The sequence below is a fragment of the Pinus tabuliformis genome, chromosome 7, assembly GCF_031772625.1.
Source record: "Pinus tabuliformis cultivar Carrire ecotype Pingquan chromosome 7, CPIR1, whole genome shotgun sequence".
In the NCBI taxonomy this organism is placed as follows: domain Eukaryota; kingdom Viridiplantae; phylum Streptophyta; class Pinopsida; order Pinales; family Pinaceae; genus Pinus; species Pinus tabuliformis.
In genome coordinates, this window is record NC_142293.1 from 1,703,963,585 (window position 1) to 1,703,983,368 (window position 19,784).

At 41.0% G+C, this 19,784-nt stretch overlaps 1 protein-coding gene across 1 annotated transcript; it reads left to right on the plus strand.

Moving 5' to 3' along the window:
- The first annotated feature begins 12,243 nt into the window (after positions 1-12,243).
- Positions 12,244-13,188, plus strand: LOC149255107 (uncharacterized). Its single transcript, XM_089454952.1, has 2 exons — positions 12,244-12,538; positions 12,629-13,188. The coding sequence occupies exons 1-2, from the start codon at positions 12,244-12,246 to the stop codon at positions 13,186-13,188; spliced, it is 855 nt and encodes a 284-aa protein (XP_089311078.1).
- The last annotated feature ends 6,596 nt before the right edge of the window (positions 13,189-19,784 follow it).

Here is a 19,784-nt window from a genome sequence, read left to right on the forward strand (position 1 = left end):
AAGTATTTATACAAAAATAATTTACAAAATATCCCAAACTGTCTTTGGAACTAATCTAGGAGAAAGAAATATCTTCATGCAACAAGATAGAGACAACTATTGAACTGTTGTTTGATGTCCCTATTTATTAGATTGTGTTGTCTTTAATCTTTGATATTTTTCCTTTTAATCTCTGATTTGTTGTTTGGTCTTCATGTTGGATGTTCTATTTACTCTGACCTTTCAACTGATACACTTTCACCTGATACACTTTGACCTGGCTGACCTGTCATTATCCTTTACTGTGCCTTTTTACTCTTACTATACTTTTTTACTTTTTGACTGTGTATTTCTATAGTAAGTCATTTAACTTCTCCCATGTTTTGGCATCTGATAGTTGGATATTGATCATCTTTCTGTAAATATCATCTGCCTCTGTATACTTGGTAAAAGTAGGCTTATTCACAAAAAGGTGTTTTACTTCATGCTAGAGGTAAAACAAATTTTCAAAAGTTTGGTATAATGCCTTGCTAGTAGGTATCCCCTTCATGGATGAAGTATACACTTGATCTTTGGCTACTTCTCTGATTTTTCTATTGTATTCCTCTTGTGTCATCAACTTATCGTTTATTACCAAGGGATTTGGTAAACCCTTTTGCCTCAAAATTTCAAATTTAACCATGAATCTGTCAATGGCTAGTTTCATGGTTTGGCACTTATCTTCCAGGTTTAACATTAAATTCCTCTTGGTGAGGACCCTTTTCACTTCCAAAATCGTACCTGTTCTATCAAGTATCTCTAATTCCTGCAACTCATACTTGTTTTTGGAGTTGAGGAAGTGAATCATCCTTGTAGCTTCCTCTGGCATGTCTCCAAGTTCTGTTTTTAATCTCTGTATGGCTTCTGTGGCCTATTTTATTAAATCAATATGCTTAAAAATTACTTGGATGGATGGCCAAATATTATTGACATAGTCAATGATATTGGCCCACAATTGTTTCTTAGCTTGACCTAGGGGTTCCTTCAATGTCAGTTCCTTCTCCAGGATTTTTATTCTTTCGTTCATTCTGGTTGCTTTCTGCACTTCTTCCTTGTGCATAATCTGGGCAAGCTTGTAGTCAGTTTCTAGACTGGTCACCTTCTCCTTGAGCTAGTTCATTTCAGTGGTTTGAATGGACATGTATTCCATTGTTTTGACCAACTTGCTTTCATCATCACTTGTAGACCCTGTTGTTGATGTAGACGGTGTAGAAGCTAGTAGTGTTGTAGCCATTGGAGCTATAGGAGCTAAGGATGCTGGAATAGTGGAAGGTGTTGCAGTTGTAACTATTGGGATAACAGTGGTAGGGGCATTCTCTAGACTATCTTGTTTTACCTCTATCAAGCTATCCAATTCATTTTCCATCTCCTTTATTTGATCATTCAATTGAAGCACCATGTCCATCATCTCCTCATGATTTGTTTGGCTTTCCAAGACCTCTTTTGTTTGTGGGTGTTCTGAATGAGGCATCTTTAATTGTTTCTTGAGAGTTGCTATATCCTCATTCTTCTTTTTTATCAACTTTTCAGCAGCTTTAATGTCACTTGAATCATGCCTAGCTCAATGACCAAGTCCTCCAATGACTTGATACTATTGTCTTTGGCCTGTGAGGAGGCCTTTTCCAATTTATATTGAGCTGTGATATTGTCCAGTGAACCCTGCAGCTTGTGTGCAGCCATGGCCTTTCTTGTTAGGGTGGAGTAGATCATCTCTCCAGCCTATTTGTGGAATTCTATCTGGTCAATGGGATGAAAATCCCTGGCCAATACCTCAAAATCGATTTTTTTGTAGTCAGCTAAGGTCTTTGGCTACTAGACAATTGGCTGCATGAATGAGACCTACATCTTTCCTGCTTTGATTTCAAAAGCTACCATTAACCTGCTCTGGTTGGCTAGTGTGTGCTTGAAGTATTGGGCATATGTCTCAACCTTTAACTTCTCATTTCTCATCTTTATATCCTTGTAACTGTCCTTAATGTCTCTTTCTTTATCAGCTGGCCTAGTGAAGGAGGAAACCTCAACACTTATCTGTCTCTCAATCATTTGAGTGTTGTGTTAGAGTCGGTCTGGTCATCCCTCCATCAGAGATCATTTCTCTTATTTCATTTCATTTTTAGGTGTCTCATTCCGTTTATTCATCTGCATTCTGCTAGGGGCATGCCATAATCTGATGGAAGGGTCTTGTCAGTCTTTCCCCTCATGCCTTATTCTGCTGGCTCAGGTTTGTTCATCAAAATCAAGTTTTAAGTCATTTACAGTCCTGTTTTAGTCTCTTGATCAGCAAGAGTCATTTTAGTCACTAGGTCTAGGGTTAGTTGATTTGGTCTTCAACAATGTCCAATAAAGCTAGCAGACCCATGAGGGAGGTTCTTAATAAGTTTTCATTTCAAATATTTCATCATTATCTTGCTGGACTATGACTTTTCTTCAAAACTCTGTTTTGAATAACATTCGTCATTTTGTTTTGTAATAAATTGCTATGTAATTTTCAAAAGTTTTTCAGTTGTTGAATTCTCCAGGCGCAGCCCTGGTCTTCCTTTGTCAAGACATGCCAAAAATAGCCAAAAGATTCATCATTCAAGCCAAAAAATCAAGGAGGAAACAAAAAGACAGAGTTGTATTAACTGTGGAAAAAGTGCCAAGTCAAAACATTACAAAGTGGGTTTCAAGAGCTAAAATCTTAAAAGCTCTTTAATTATAAGTATTTCCTTCATGTCATTAGCTCGTTGCTAAAGAGAAGCAAGGTAGAGCACATTTGTTGAGCAAGTGCGCAATTTGGGTGAATTTGGAAGAAACTTGGCTGGCGCAGCGCATAGAGTAGGTGGCACGGCGCACTGGGGAGGCGTGGCGCACTGGGAGAAAAAACGCAGTGTTATATTACACGGGCGCGACGCACTGGGAAGGTGCGATGCATTGGGCGAGCTGCACGGCGCATACAGATGACTGGCCCGAAACATTCCAAAATCGCCTCCAATTGCCAAAACCACCTACATTATCTTGGTTTCAAGTGGGTTGTTGTTTATTCATCCAATTTTGAGGTTTATATTGTGATGTGTTGTGATGATTGATGTGGTGAAACCCTAAACAAATAGCTAAACCCAAAAACCTGCTGTTAGGGTTTCAAATTTATTGTTTGTCACCAAATTCATTCCCCCATCCCATTTCTCCCTTATTTTCATCATTCCTAAGTTTCCCTACTCCCTAAAATCATCAAACCCCTATCCCAAATTCTCAAATCCCAAACCCCAAACCCTAACCCTACAAAAACTCCCCTAACCCTATACATAAAACCCCTCAAACCCTCCTACATTTCCCTAACAAAATTTTTCCCAATAGTCCCTAATCCCTTACTATTTTTTCCCCTTCGTAACAGTCCCTTGTTTCATTTGTTTTCCCCTTGGTGGCAGAAATTAAACACATCACTAAAAGAGCACTCCAATACAGTTTCTTACATCAACAATCAGTTTTCTCCAAGGCATTTTGTATACCAGCAGTCATGTCGTCTGAGCATTCATCTTATTATGAAGTGGAGGCCCAAAGTGACGCACCCATGGAGGAACATGCACCCCGGAGGCCTCATAGGGGTGGTGGACACATCAGAGAAGAACCAATCACCCTCACTGAATTGCAGGCCTGCCCTCTTGCTATCTCTTGTTTCCAGTGTCAATCATGTTATGATTTTTGTGAGAAGGTTGCCAATGTCCAATTTCATCATGAGTTGGCTCGTCTGTTTGTATTGCATTTTCATGGTGATCAGGCCACTTTAGCTAGTGTCACTTTCACACTAACACCAGAAACTATTTCATTGGCAACTGGCATACTAAACATTGGAGAACCATGGAATAAGAGACAGAAGATTGACCGGCAACACTATGAACCATACATCAAACCTGGTTTTCTGAGGCAGCTTAAGAGGGTCTTTCATTTTCGGTTTCTCAAGGATGAGTATGCTCCTTTAATGAAACTCATCATGAAATATTTCACCTGTGAGGGCCGGTTTTCCCACTTGCATGCTTATCACATCAGGCTGCTGATGCATTTCACTCGGGTACGGATGATGAACATTCATTATTTCATATGCCGGAACGTAGAAAGGATGACCATCCTTGTGCAGCAGAAGACCCCTCAGCAGTAGCTTAACAGTGTTTATCATTTTGCTCTCATCAAGATTGTGATTGTTCATCAGCTTGGATTACAGGGCATCACTTGGGATGAATTCATCTCACGTGAGTTTTTCAGAGCTTCACAGGGATTATCAAAGCTTAAGCATGAGACAGGTGGACCTTCTCATCAGTATGAGCACCATGAGACCGTTAGTGTGCCGGTATTCATCACATATCAGAGGGGCACTAGACATTTGTTTGCAGCAGCGAAGCGAGTGTTATCTCCACCCGGGTGGAAGGGGCCTCGCTTCCTCCATTAGCACAGTAGGTTCAGGATTGAGGCAAGAGGCCTCGACAGGAGGAAGGGCCTTCAGGTGAACGAGAGACCGACTTCATTCTCATTCAGGATGACGGTACTGACATGGGCTCACAAAATGCAAATCTTAAAGAGATCATTCGGGTGCAGCAGGCGGACATTGATGCCTTGTCCACTCACTTGGATAGAGCCCAGTGGACTATTCAGTATTTGGAGTGGAGGAATAAGCAGCTAGAGGATCAGCAGGAGATGATGGAGTTACAGAACATTCAACAAAATCATCAAGCTGCCCAAAGGAGGAGGATTGAATTCACTTCATTGGAGCAAGAGATTAATGAGGATTGGGAGTCTAATATCGAGAGAGTTAACATCCACATAGAGAGACTAATGGACAAGGCCGATAGGGACAATGCATTGCTGAGACACATGGCTTTCCACTACATGGCGCAGAACAAGGTTTGCGAGGCACGAATGAGGAATCTAAAGGCAAAATTAAAGAAGGCAGTAAGGAAGCAAAAGAGGAAAAATGAGCATGATCGTCTTCAGATATTGGCCGAAGCCTCTTTGGCCCAGCATGACACTTGATAGAGAAGGTCCAGCCCAAATTTTAAGAAATTTGGAGCAATTTTTGGCATTTTGAAATTTTTTGCACTAAAAAATAGGTTTTGCCTCCCTATGCGTTGCGCCACGTGGCGCTCGCTTTTTCTAGAGGGCTCCAAATCCAAAAAACTTTGCATTTATGGATTTGTCATGATGAATTATGAATTTCTTGTGCATGGCCAAGAAATTTGGGCAGGTTTTGAGCCCTCAAGAGGCCAAAAACACTCAAAAATGACCTCACTTCCCCTATTTTGACACACAGGAAGCAGTCTTGGGAGATTGAAGTTTTGCAGGGGCAAATGACATCAAAATTTAGAAATGCCACTTGGGTTGGAAAGTAGATAGGCAGGGCTTTCTAACAAGATATCTTGGGATCAATTTGGACATCAGGAAGTGCCTCAAATTCAGCTCCAAAGTGGCGCGATGCATAGAGAATCAAGCGCGGCGCATAGAGGATTTTTGCTCATTTTTCACTGTTCAGCTCGGAAATTCACCCAGTCTTGACCAGTTTTGCTTTTTGATGTTACTCTTGACCTTGCATGATATAATTTGATAACCATGATGTAATATTTGCACATTTTTACTTGTTCTAGAGGATTCATTCACTAAAAAGTGAAAAATTAAATGAATGAATCAGTTTCCTAGCATATAGAGGCAAGTTGTTTGATTTCCTAGATTTCAGTTCCTTCTTTAGAATTAGTTCAAACAGCTCCTAGAATGATGAGCTCGACCCCTAGAGGCAAGGGAATGAGTTAGGCTTGTCTATATCATGTAATCTCTTAGTCATTTTCAGGGTTGGATACTTGGGATTTCTTGGCACTCTATTGTACATTTCATTTCTACAATTTTGGCAAAGGAAAGACCAGGGTTTTGCAGCACTTGTTGGGATCCTTGTGGCTCTGTGTTTTGATGGTGTGTTTCTCTATGTATTTGTAAGTTCATTAATGTTTATGTGTATCATTTTCCCTTCTCTTTTCTTCTGCAATTAAAAAAATGAGTGATTAAGGTAGAATTCATTAGACTACTATGCTCTGCCTTGAAGTTTTGTTTAATTCTACATGTTTCCATCTGTTTGAGGAGGACTCTTGAGACCCTCTTACCCTCCTTAGCTCCTCACTAGTCTGATCCATCCATTCATTCAATCCAAAGCATCAAAACCACTGCCTATCTTGCCCCTACCAGAACTCTGCAAAAATCTGGCCTCATCCCCAGACCCAAAATTTTCCTTTTCCTTTTTCCAACAAAACCCCCCAAAAACTCAAATTAAATCCTTGCACTTAGTACCTAGCCTAAAATTAGTTTTTAAATCAGTCATCTCAAGCCCCATCTGATTATCTTTTGCTGATATTGACCCGGAGAGAGCCCTCTCCTGTCCTCATAGGGCTAGCTACGAGACTGAGCGTGGTTTGATGTGGACCTAGAACCTTGTCTTTTCAGCCTGAGGCAAATCTAGTCTCTAACATGTTGGAGGTTGATGGTTTTGTGTCTCTCCTGAGGAAACTGTTCCTTTACTTCTTTCGCCCATTGTTTCAGTGTCATTGATTTCCACTGATTCAATGTTGTCTTCTTGTTCAGACACAAGATTCAGCTTGGGCCTTTTTCTGAGTTCAAAATACTCATCTGTGGTCTCCATGGCAGAACTAGAACCCTCCTCCCTATTTCTCTTTGGATTTCTCTCTTCATTTGCTAGGGTCTGTAAAACAAGAGGATTATTCATTGGTTCCCCTAGTTTTGGACCCTGTAGGAAAGAACTCTGGTCAATTTGATTTTCAACATCAATGAGTGTGTTCTCTACATCCACTACTATACTATCCATGTCAATTAATGTATTTTCCAACCATTCTGATTGGTTGGCAAACTGCTCAATATCAAGTCTTGGATGGTGGATGAAAGGTCCCAATTTTACCTTGAGTCTTAACTTATTTATGACCCCATGAGGGTCATACTGCCACATGAAGTTGTTCCTAAATTTCATGTTCTGCAATATTTTGTCAACCTCAGGTCCAGCTTCTTTGTAATTACATATGAAGGGGCCCAATTGATTTTTCATTTTAAATTGAGTCTTCTTCCTAACTGCTAGGAAGTTGACTTCATCTGAATTGATGATCTACCTAAAATATTCAAGTGCAAATATCCTCATAGGGAGGTATTTGGGCAATTTATAAGGGGAAAGTTGGCATCCATAAACTCTGATTTAAGTGTGGTTCTGGTACAGATACTAGTCTCCCACCTTGTTGTTCTTGGCCAACTGTAACACCCTTTTGATTTCTTGTCTGATTCTGGGCTGAGGGCTACTGGTCAGCATGTTCATGAATGGGTGGAGAAATGAATCTATGAAGTCCTTATAGGTGAATGTTGTGGAGTATTTCTAGATTAAGGGTGTCCAATAAAAAATTGACCTCTCTTTCCACTTGGTATCCAACTTTTGGATGCTAACAGGGAATTTATCTGCTTGATAATACAAAAACATATGAAATGACACTGAAGAGTACTTGAAAACTCTTTCAGTTGGCAGTCTGGTGAACTGTTCATGCATCCTATCTACAATGAACTGAGCATAGTTGTACATGACAACAGGAGGCTTGTCTGGGGTGAAGATGGAGAGAAAGGGTAGGATAACCTCATCCACATGCTCATTTGAGGTATATCCTAGGATGCAAGAGAGCATGGTAATTATCTGTCTACCTCTCTTTGAAAAATTGGTGGCAACATAGGACTATCTGTGGGAGTATGGCGGTCTTCTATGAGGAAGGTTTGGAAAATTTGTGCTATTTTAGCCAGGTCTAATTTTACATATAGGTCTAGCAAGTCACTAATAGATAGTGGGGTTTCATTTGGGCTGGGTTGGACATGCAACGTTTGGTTAATGGATTCTACAGTGACGGTGAATAACAGTTGTTGGTTGGGGGCAACAATAGCCCTTTGGCTACGGATATAACAGGAATGACAGAAATGTATGATATCAGGGAATGGCTACACTTCTGGGAATATATATTTGGGTAAATTGGGTTCCCAAAGGTGGATGTCATCGTTTTGGTTTAGGAATTTATCCTTACTCCAGTAATGGAGCTTTAGGAGGTAGTCTGGTGAAGCAATATCTTTTATTTGAAAATCTCTGTCTGCTAATGCCAAATGGTCAATGTCCAGGTGAGGGGTTGACAGGGGTATCACGTCCAAAGAGGTCTGGGAAGCCATATTTAGGAGTAGAGGTATGAATTAGGCTTGTGGTTGCTGCAGAAGCAAGGTTTGGAAGCTCTGGTTCAATGAGAGGGTAATGACAGTTTTCAAACGAAGGGTTTTGGGTATATAAGTGAATTACTCTTTAATTTAGGCAAATATATTAATTAATTTCAATTAATTAATCTTTTAATTTGATTGTATGCTTTCAAATTAAAGAGTCGTTCTGGTTTTCCCAAAAATACCTGGAATTTGGTGGTATGGGCTGCAAACTGGTTTCAATGGTGAATGCAGAGGGTACAGTGGCTTCAGCTGTGAATCGGATGCTCGAACTGGGTGTCCAGAGCATTCTTCGGGTGACAAATGGTGGTCAATTTTTGTTGCAGAGGTTCAGGGTTTCACAGAATGGCTTGAGCGACATTCACAGTGAAAACTAGCGAAAAGGGTGAAATGGGGCTTCTCCGGGCTTTTAACCGGCAACGGTTACATTTTGGCACGGAATTTACAAATGAACAGTGGACGGTTTTTGGTCTTGGCGGGGAGGCAGTCTTTTTGGCCATCGCACCGCTTTTGGAGGGTAGGCAGTATTTCCTTGCGAGCACGCGATCTAGCCTAGGGTTGCCACATAGCAGAATAGTACCTAGGCAAAACCATGAATCTCGTGTGCTCTTAGGCTACTATTTGTCGGATGGTGAATGTGTGCAATATGGATGCGCACCGTCGGATCTAGGGGTGGGAGATCAGACGACTGTCGTGTGGTTGAACTGCATGGAGAGAATCGAGACCAGGATTTGCGGGGCCCAGGGTTTACTTACAAATAATTGTAATTAATTAATACAATAAAGTCAGGGTTTAATATAAGCCGCAGGTTTATTAAAGTGGGACTAGGGGTTACTGTGGCAGGGTTTTTAAGTGCACCAAGGGTTGGTGGGTTAAAAGGGGTTTATCGGGGAAATATGAAACAAGGAGTTATTTAGATAATGCGGGGAGATGAAAACTTAGGATAAGGGGGTTTTTATTGGTTTTGAAGGGAAATAGAGAAATTAATAAGGGGGATGGTAATATTTGCAATGGGGAATGGGTTTCACACTAGGGAAAAGGGGTTTTGGGTAGGGGGATGATTTTTCCAGGGTAATTTCTAGGGGAATGTGTTAAACCATGGGGTAAGAGTCAGAATGAGGGGAAAAAAAGGTACTTAATAAGGAATGAGGTGATAATGGGGAAATTAGTAAGTAAGTAGGTGTGGGTGGAATGAAATGAGGGGAAATTAATCAAAGAAGCTTGTGAATATCTTTTCACTCTCATAAATTCTTCTGCACATGAAATATAGGATTAATCATGATAAATTTGCTTTTGACTGAGCAACCTTGTACATTTGCAGCCTTTCTTCTACCTACCCTTTATTTATCCTAACATTTTTTCTTCACTTTATTTGGTGCATTTGAGCTTGCAGACCCTTTATTTCTTTTTCTTTTGACAAGCAAACTATCTAATTCTAACCTTATAACTTCCAATGGCTCAGATTAAGCTGATGAGCACATTTTTATTCTCTCCGACTAAACAATGTAAATTTTGAAACATGAACTATAAACTCAAAACGGGAACTCTGGCCAAAAAACCCCGGTAAAAACATCAAAAAAAGTGCTAAAAACGAAAAGTGTTGATGCTAGAATAACACATTTTTTTTTCTAGAGTAAATTTTCAACATGTTTTAAAAATGGCAGTGAAAACTAATTTTTTGTGCAAAAGTTGTCTCAAAACCTTCAAAATGAAAAGTGTTGATGTTTGAATAACAATTTTTTTTTTTTCAATGGTAAATTTTGTGCAAAAAACACCCTCAAAACGAAAAGTGTTGTCGCTTGGATAACAATTTTTTTTTCAAGGGTAAAATTTCAACATTTCGAAATAATGGCGTAAAAGATTTTATCATGACCCCGAAAAACACTAAAATTTCAAAAGAATAATGAAAACATAAAATAAAAAATAAAAAATAAAAATATTAAAACAATGAAAAAACACAAAACATAAATATAAAGACAAAAGAAAAATCAATCATAAAAATGTAAAAAAAAACAAAATTAACGTATAAAAGATAAGAATTAAAAAACTAAAAAAAACTTAAACATTATAAACAAATAAATAGTAAAAAAACATATTTAAAAAAAAATGGAAAAGAAAAAATGATCTTGTAAACCCTAAAATTTTTTCAAGTTGTTTTATTTTTCTTTTTTTAAATGTTGATTACTTAAAAAAACAAATATAAAAATATATATAAAAAAGACAAAAAAAATGTTAAACAAAAAAAAATTATCTCATAAATCATAAATGAATTTGGAAAAAAAAAAAAAAATTAAGTAAAAAAAAAACATTAACAAAAACCAGAAAAAATAAAAATAAAAATAAAATTAAAAACGAACTAGATTAAAAAAATAGAAAATTAACCCAAAAAAAATTAAAAACCAGTAAAATTGATATTAAAAACAAAAAAAAAAAAAAAAACAAAAAAATATGAAAATTTCTAAAATAGACATATATATATATATATATATATATTCAAATTAAAAAAAAAAAGAACATTTGAAGTTTAAAAAGAATATGTATTTTTAAAAATCAACATTTCGAATTTTAGTTTTTTCGCTCGCTTCCCTGCTTCCTAGAGCTTTGCATGCACTAGGGTTGTTGGGTGCTCGCCCGTGTGCCCCTGTGGCTGCTGCGCTGCAACGCTCAGCCCTGTTGCACTTTCACATTACCCATGGAGTCCAGCGGGGGCCCTGTCTCCCCCCCCCCCCCCCCCCCCCCCATTCTGCCCCCGGAGGTCCTAACGTTCAGGTCCATGATTGCTGCAGGCTCAAAGCACCCTCCCTCTGCGATTCAGCAGAAGTTTATAAAGAAAATGAATACTATTCCTTCAATTTCCTTTCCAGAAGAAGAAACTTGTAAAGCGGCCCTGAATCTGGCTGAGAGAGGTCTCATAGGCCAGTTCACGGGCCTCTGGCCTTCTCCCAAGTCGGTGGATGATTGGACTCAAAGGAACTAGACACCATTGACCAAAGAGGGTGTCAAAAGCTATTTTGTGGTCAAAGGTTTCTTTGTATTCATATTTGAAAGCTCGAAAGACAGAAGCTTAATCTTCAGGAATGGCCCATACTTCATGGGTCTGCGAGGAATTTATCTAAACAAATGGTCTCCAGATTTTGATCCTACCCAGGACGTCCCCTCTGCTGTTCCGGTTTGGGTGAGACTCCTTCATTTGCCCCTCCATTGCTGGAACCAAAAATCACTCCAAATCATCGATAATGCTCTAGGAAAATACATAGATCAAGCCGCAAGAAAAGATCAGTATTCATGTGCCCGCATTTGCGTAGAAGTGGATCTAGAAGAGGGGCTACCGAAAGCAATTAAGCTCACTGTTGCTGGGTGGACGCATGTCCAGGAATTGGATTACGAACAGCTTCCTTTCAAATGCAGACATTGTCATGGCCACGGACACTTTGTAAAGCATTACAAGAAAAAGGTTGAGGAGCATGTAGACAAACAAAACGGGGAACCATGGACTCTAGTCCAGAAAACTACTCATCCAAAAAAAGGCATTGGTAAAGGCAACACGATAGGAGTCCCAAGCAGCTCCAAGTCCAACCAAGAAAAGGAAGCAAGCCGAAATGGTACAGAAAGCGTCCAGATCAATCCGGCAAACCCAGTCCAGGAAAATCTGGAACAGACAGAAATCCCACCTTCAAGCAAAGATGGAGGGGAAACTATACAGATTGAAGCCTCCCAAGGCAGCCCCTCCAATCCCTCATACGCAGAAGTCACAAGGAAAAAACCTGCGGAAAGTTCAGGCTCTTCGAAGGACGAAACCTATGAGTGTCCTTCAAAAAGAGCAGGAAGGAAATCCCACAAAGAAGTTAGGGAAGAGGAGGCTGAAAGACTTAAAATACAAGGAAGTCAATCCACAATAGAAATTTCTATTGGACGAAATACCAAACAAAGGCCTTCTAAGGGAGGCTGCAACCCCCCCTCAAGTAAATAATGAAACTCGTCTCTTGGAACTGCAGAGGACTGGGGAATCTCTCTAAAATTGAAGCAATTAAGGACCTCTTGAAAACAAATCCCTCAGACATTCTCATGCTCCAAGAGACTAAGATAGAAGGGCGAGCCCTTCTAGATATCAGCAAGTCAAAATGGAAGAAAAGTTCAGGTAAAGCAGTCAGCTCAAGGGGCTCTTCTGGAGGGTTGGCAACTCTTTGGACCGAAGATTTATTCCAGCTGAATAAATCCCATGAAACCCAACACTGGATCTTCATGGAGCTGACGCACTGCGCAAGTAAGTTGACCATCTCTCTCTTTAATCTTTACGTACCTGTCATTTACTCTGAAAAATGAGAATCCTGGAATTCTCTCTTTGCCTTTTTAGAACAGCATTCCCCCAGCAACATCATCATAGCCAGGGATCTTAATATAGTTCTGAAAGCAAAAGAGAAGAGGGGTGGTTCCAGTAGCAGAGATCCCATGTTGGCCATAGTGGAAGAGCTCACACAGCTTTGGGATCTCTTAGATTTCAATCCCGTCCAAGGTCTTTTCACTTGGTCCAATAACAGAGTTGGGTTGGACCACATTTCTGCCCGCCTGGATCGATTTCTGGTGCAAAGCTCCCTAATGATGAACAAAAAGATAATCATCTCTAAAATTCTTCCCAAACTGACCTCAGATCACAAGCCTGTCCAACTTCTACTGGAAGATGAAGAAGATTTGGGCCCTATACCATTTCGATTCAACCCACTTTGGATCGAGAGAGAAGGCTTCACAGAAACAGTGAAAGCAACTTGGGCCAAATCCTTCTCAGGATCCTCAAGTTATGTTTGGGAGCAAAAACTTAAGCCCACAAAACAAGAATTGAAGGAATGGATAAAGAAACTAGTCCCTACTCCAACCAGCCAAAGAAAAGAAGCAGTGCAGACTCTGCAGTCCTTGTAAACAGATATGGAAAGCAAAGATATCACGGTAGATTTGTTGGAAAAATAAATAAAAGCCCAACGCTCCACATACCAATCCTTTCGAATGGAAGAAGAATACTGGAGACTCAAATCCAAAAGTTTGTGGCTTAAGGCAGGGGATCGGAACACCCCCTTCTTCCACCGACAATATAGAGCACGTATGTCTAGGAATCATATAGCAGAAATCAAAACAGCAGAGGGCCAAGTCTGCAAAGGTTTCAATAAGGTCAAAGCTGCTGCTGAAATCCACTTCAGGAATCTATATAGTGAGGGAACTCATGCAATGTGGAGGAAGCTACCGATTTCCTCTCTAACATCCCTTTACTCATCAGCCCTGAAGATAATACAACCCTCTCTAGACCCACAACTGAGGAGGAAATCATCAAAGTTATTTGGTCCATGGAAGCAGATAGGGCCCCTGGCCCAGATGGATTCACAATACATTTCTACAAATCTTGTTGGGATATCATCAAATTTGACCTTCAAAAAATGATAAGAGGGTTTATGAAAAAAGCCAAGATAGGTGGAGGAACCATTTCCACCTACCTAGCCTTAATTCCCAAGGACTCCAATCCTGAATCATTTGCAAGATTCAGGCCCATATCGCTTTGTAATGCTTCTTACAAAATCCTGGCCAAACTATTAGAAAATAGGATCAAGCCTCTGCTCAAAAGATTGATCTCCAACTCTCAAGGTGGATTCGTGGAAGGCAGGCACATTCTGGACAACATTATCCAAGTTCAGGAGACAATCCACTAAAGCAAACAGCAGAAAGAGAAAGGTATGTTGATAAAACTAGATATGGCGAATGCAGATAGAGTTAATCGCTCTTTCCTCATCAATTTTCTCCTCTCCTTTGGCTTCTCGCCTCATTTTGTTCACCTTATAAAAGCCTGCATTGACAACCCGTGGATTGCCCCTCTAGTCAATGGTCATCCTACCAATTTTTTCCAAGCTCGGAGAGGCATCAGGCAGGGATGCCCTCTCTCCCCCTTTCTGTACATTTTAATGGCTGACTCCCTCAGTCGAAAACTCTCAGCTGAAAGAATTGCTGGTACCCTTCCGGGTCTCAAACCTTCCGTTGGCGCAGACCCTCTGAACCATGCTCTCTTTGCAGATGATTCCCTACTCCTTGGAGGTGCCTCCACCAGAATTGCCAAAGCTTTCGACACTGTCCTTAGAAGTTATTGCAGAGTTTCGGGAGCATTAGTCAATGAGAGCAAAAGTGAAGTCTTCAGCTGGAACATAGACCAACAAGATCTCATAAGCATTTCGAATCTCCTTGGGTTCAAAGGTCATGCTCAATGGGACAGGATCAAGTACCTTGGCCTCCCCATCACAAATGGAGTTAATAAGAGATCACTCTGGAGCGAAATCATCAGTAAAATCAAATCAAAAATCTCAAGTTGGGGAGGCTTCTGGTTAACAAAAAGTGGTAAAGTCATCCTAATCAAGTCTATGTTGTCTGCGCTTCCAATCTATCAAGCAACATTTCTATTAGCTCCAAGAAATGTGATGGACCAGATCTCCAAACTCCTCCGAGATTTCTTATGGCAAGGTGGGAAGGGAAATGAAAAAAAATGCGCTTAGTAAACTGGGATTTGGTTAAAAAATCGACTGCAGAGGGCGGTTTGCAAATTCGAGATCCCTTTCTTGTCAACATAGCACTTGGAGGTAAGATTCTGTGGAAGATGGTCCATGAGCCCTGTTATAGACATTTTTGTGCCTTGCAGCATTGAGCATGAAATGTCCATAATCTAAGGGATCCAAAGTCCCTAAACATGTTGTTCCTACCCCTAGAGGAACAAGGCTAACAAACCACAACAATTCACAGAAGTTCTCCACCAGAAACTGCTCAAAAACAAGTCAATTCAGGATCATGTCAATGGCTCCACTGGCTGTCTGCGCTGAATGTCAATGGCTCCACTGGCTACCTGCGCTGAATGTCAAAGCCAACACTGGCTACCTGCGCTGAGCGAGAGTGGACATGTGGCAAGCTCATTTCTCAAGGTGTCAAAACCCAGGAAGCTTCCAAAATGACACTTGCCTCAGGGAATTCGACTGGTGATGAGTAAGAGGTTCCAAATCTCCAAGTGGAAGCAAGAACCTCCAAGTGGAATCAAGAACTGACAGAGGGAGAGGACACTAGTCAGATCTCAAGCTGACTCATCCTCTCTCCAAACATCTATATATGGATCTCTCCTCCATGAGATCTAGGAGGCTGGAATTTTGTTATTGCAAAGAATTGTTGTTGGTTTGAGACTGGAATCATTGGGTGCTTAATGCTTTGAAGGGAGGTGAAGATAGGAATTCCATTTTGCTGGGAAGGAGATGCTGGATTGGAGCCCTCTGGGTTGTATCTCTTCCTGAACCTTGTTATTCATCAATAAAGCTATCTTGGTTTTCTCCTATATACTGATGTATCTTTGATGTATGATTGCATTAGTATGTTTAGTTTACTTCTAATCCTGAACTAGTGATGTTTATGAATCAATGTCTTTGTGTAGTGTTCTTCTCTTGTAATCTTGTAGAGACTTGTTGAAGCTGGGCGAGTGAGAAGGCAAGTAGCTGTGAACACCCAAAGAGAAGAGAAACTGGATCGAGGGACAAACGGAAGACACCAGTTAGTCCATTCATCTCTCTTCATTCTTAATTCATAAAGGAAGAATACTAGAATAGCTGTCTCTGTTTGTTGCTAAGGCACTGTCACACCTTAGGTGGATAGGATCGTCCTGCATAGGCATTTTTCCCCATAACAAATTGGTGACTCCGCTGGGGAGATTTGTTTTAGTCATTTTATTTGTGTCTCTATCATTGTTTGTTTCATAGACTCAACAAAAAAAATCGAACTGCATCTGCTATTATCAGATGCAAAGTAGAGAGCTGCTGCCCTGATCCAATCACTGGATTTGTCTATGATCTGAATGATGGACTCACAAATGATTTGATGATCCTTTGTGATAGATCTTAGTACCCCCTCAAAGCATCCCTTTGATTGTACCTTGCTTGTTGCTTTTATTTGGCCTAAAACCGTTGATTAAACAGCAAACTGTGACCCAGAACCCAGTGAGAAACTCTCGTTTCTCCTTCAGCGCGACCCCTGTGAAGGGATTCTGCATTTCAACGCAGGTCCCGTGAAGGCCACCTGCGCTGAATGTCAAAACCCCTGTGTTGAGGTTGCGTTGATCCAGTTTGGCCTTGTGCAGCTGGGGTTCTCTGCTCTGTTTTGCCTTGTTTTGATCTCTGATTTTTGCAGCCTGTAACCAGCATAGGTACCAGTCTGATAACTCCTTTTCTCTGCTTAAATTCCGCCTCCTTTTGTACAAAAAGACTGTGAGTGTTTTTATGTGTTTGTGGCGTCATTTACAGTTTTCCTTTGCATGAGTGAAATAATCATCCTGTAGCCCTTGATTCAGATCTGTTGATTGTGATCTTAGGAGAGAGTTCATTGGTTGTTTACAGTTGATTATACATTTGCTTTTGCTTATTGGTTTGAGTTTGTCTCTTTTAAGTGTCGAAACAAGTGTTCATTTCGAAAGTCGCAAAGTGTTGTAATCTCTTCTACCCTTTCTGATTTCGAAAAAGTAAACTTGTTTGTATTTGTCATTTAAAAGCAAATTCAAAGTTGTACAAAAAGCTTTCTTTGTAGGCATCAATACTAAGAAAGCGGAAAACAAACACATGCATTGTGCATTTGCATTTTGATAGTTTGCATGCTTGATTTAGGAAAAAATGCATTAGAGTGTGCTGATTGCTCTTTGAGAAAAGATGGTGTCTTTCTTTTCCCTTAGTAGCTAGGATTTTCAAAGTTGAAAAGATATAAAGCTTGCTTATCATCTTAGACTGCATTTAGGAATTGTACCATACATCTCGTGGTGATCCAGAAAGGCAAACTTCTAAAAAGATCAACTTAAAATAAACTGAATGAACTTAACAATGCTTTGCAACATAACGCACAACATAGAGGTCTAGGCTAGAGATGTGTTCTGGCGTCGTTAAGCCTGGTGACTGTCGATCTCGTTGAAGGTGGGTGATTCCTCCTGAGGGACGATAGCACCAGTACGGATTGTGCTCCCACGTACCGTCGCGTATATATTGGGAGACCCTATAGGAATATAACCTTTATCCTTAGGAAGCCGTGTCGGCCGCCCTACTGATCGCAATGCACTGAACACAGCAGTCAGGAAGATCGACCGCCCGTACCTTAAAAAGTATTCTGCGGTTTTGCGAAAAGTTTGGCACACCCTCTGCCTAGAACTCCAGAGCAGTTTCTTTTGGCCTTTTTCAGACTCTATAACAGAAAAAGTCCATCCGAGCATTTGTCACTTCGGGCTCGTTAAAACATCGAAGGAGACTAGAGTCATCTTTAGCTTTTTCTCGACTCTTTAAAAGTGAAAAAGCAAGTTGTGTCTAAAGCGTCTAAAAAATTCATTCAATTCGGAAACACACTTTCCCCTTTTGTATTTTAGTTGATTGAGTAATCCGCAATCGTGGAAGAAAGTCAATTGAAACCCCGTCATTCGCAGAGGCTTACGAGTCAACCGTCTTTGTCTCCGGAATCGAAAACAGTACGGACAAAGCGAACTCGTTTAATTGGTTCGAAATCTCCTATCAAAGTTAGAACAAGTGTTCCAACAACATCTGAGATTCCGGTTACTCCAAACATTTCTGGAAACCCTGCCTCTATTGAAGAAGTTCAACAGCCACAGAGGGACAGTGACACTGATCCTAGTCTGAGAGCAAATACTTGCATTACTGAACCAGTTCCATCTGTAACTGGTCCAGAGAGTCTTGTTCCTCAAACAACTGTCGCTGTCGATTCAACCCCTTCTTCGGCACCAGAAATATTTTACAGACCTGACAGTCTTCCTCTTCCACCTGGTTTGATTGCGATAGAGGAAATTGTAGAGGATCCGCAAGCAAGTACTCTAACCCATTTTGGAGTAGGGGTCACTCTTTTTCCTTCTACATCAGAAGTTAGTCTATCACCAGTGGAAGTTCCTGTAGATTCGCTAGGCAATTTATTGGATAGACTCAAAATGTCTGAGCAGCCGTCAACATCTAGGACTGTGTCGAATGACACAGCGACAACAGAACTACCTGCCGTCACTCCGACAATGTTTGCCGGCGTACCATCTGTCCCAACTAGCTCACAACCGCTAGAAGGAGTCCACCCAGGGACTATTTCGACAGTGTGGTCTGTTCCAGTTTGTTCCTCCGGAATAATATCCGGCAACTCTTATGTTGAAACTCGACAAATTGATCCCTATGGAGGTCAATTTGGGCCATCCAGTCCCCAAGGGCAAACAATCCCCTTGAGTTTCGGATTGCTACCGTATGGGGGGCAGTATGCCCTTTCATTACCCCCTCTGGGAGGATACCCATACGGGAGTTCTCAGCAGTATTCAGGTTATACTGGAGTTAAGACAAGTGGTTGGGTACCTATGCTACCCCAACAGCCAAGAGTTGTGTATTCTATGCAACAATGTGTACCTATGTCGAACATCCCGACAACACCAGCTATTGTAACAGTGTCACAAGTTCAAACGATGCCTGTTGTATGTCAACCTCAGATTTCTCAGGTTGTAATGCAACAACCCCTTGACCCTGTGACACAACCATGATCGCCAACTGGTGGGGCGACATAGGTCCAAACGGGTACAATTACCCCACATCTTGGTCCGCCGGTTAGTATAGCGCAGCAGAACATGGCTTCACAACCGTGGCTAGTGCAATACCAACAACCACAATTCCAGCAAGTGTACCAAGGTTCTGAGCAGCAGATCTTTGCGAACAGTGGACAACCGTACATTCAAAACGGTCAAAACCAACCGCTTTACAGTGGTCAAGTCCACCAACCGTATCAGTCATACCAACATCAATTACATTATGCTGGTATGCAAAGGCCCACTGCTCAGGCAATTCCATCGTACCCTGGGTACGCCTCACCTAACCTGAATCAACAGTTACCATTCGTGGCAACTTTAGAGTTACCCGATTTACACCGATTAACAAACGATCCAATTGCTTACGCCCCTTGGTGGCCAGCGATTCCTCACAAACTTCCATCGGACATTCCTAAATTCAACGGAAATCCAGGTGAAGACCCATCGAATCACGTGATGACATTTCATCTGTGGTGTTCATCAAACACCCTGAACGATGATTCGATAAGGCTTCGCCTTTTTCAGAGGACGTTAACGGGTCCAGCGGCTAAATGGTATATTGAATTACCTAGAGCCTCTTTCGACAATTTCAGTTCCCTAGCCACGACTTTCTTAACCCATTTTCAATTACCAATAAGGTATGAAACTGGAACGGAAATCTTAACCAACTTCAAGAAGACGACGACCACCCATATATCCGATCATATACATGAGTGGCATCGTCGTCGCAGGATGGTGAAAACATACGTTCCCGATCAGCTATTAGCTGAATGGTTTATAAAGTCGTTACTTCCTTCCATAACGGAAGATGTGGCCAAGGGGGGAGTCGTAACGGAGGAGCAAGTCATTGCTCGTGCACAATATGTAGACTTAGTCTATACTCAGTCTGGCACGCTCTACGACAAAATAC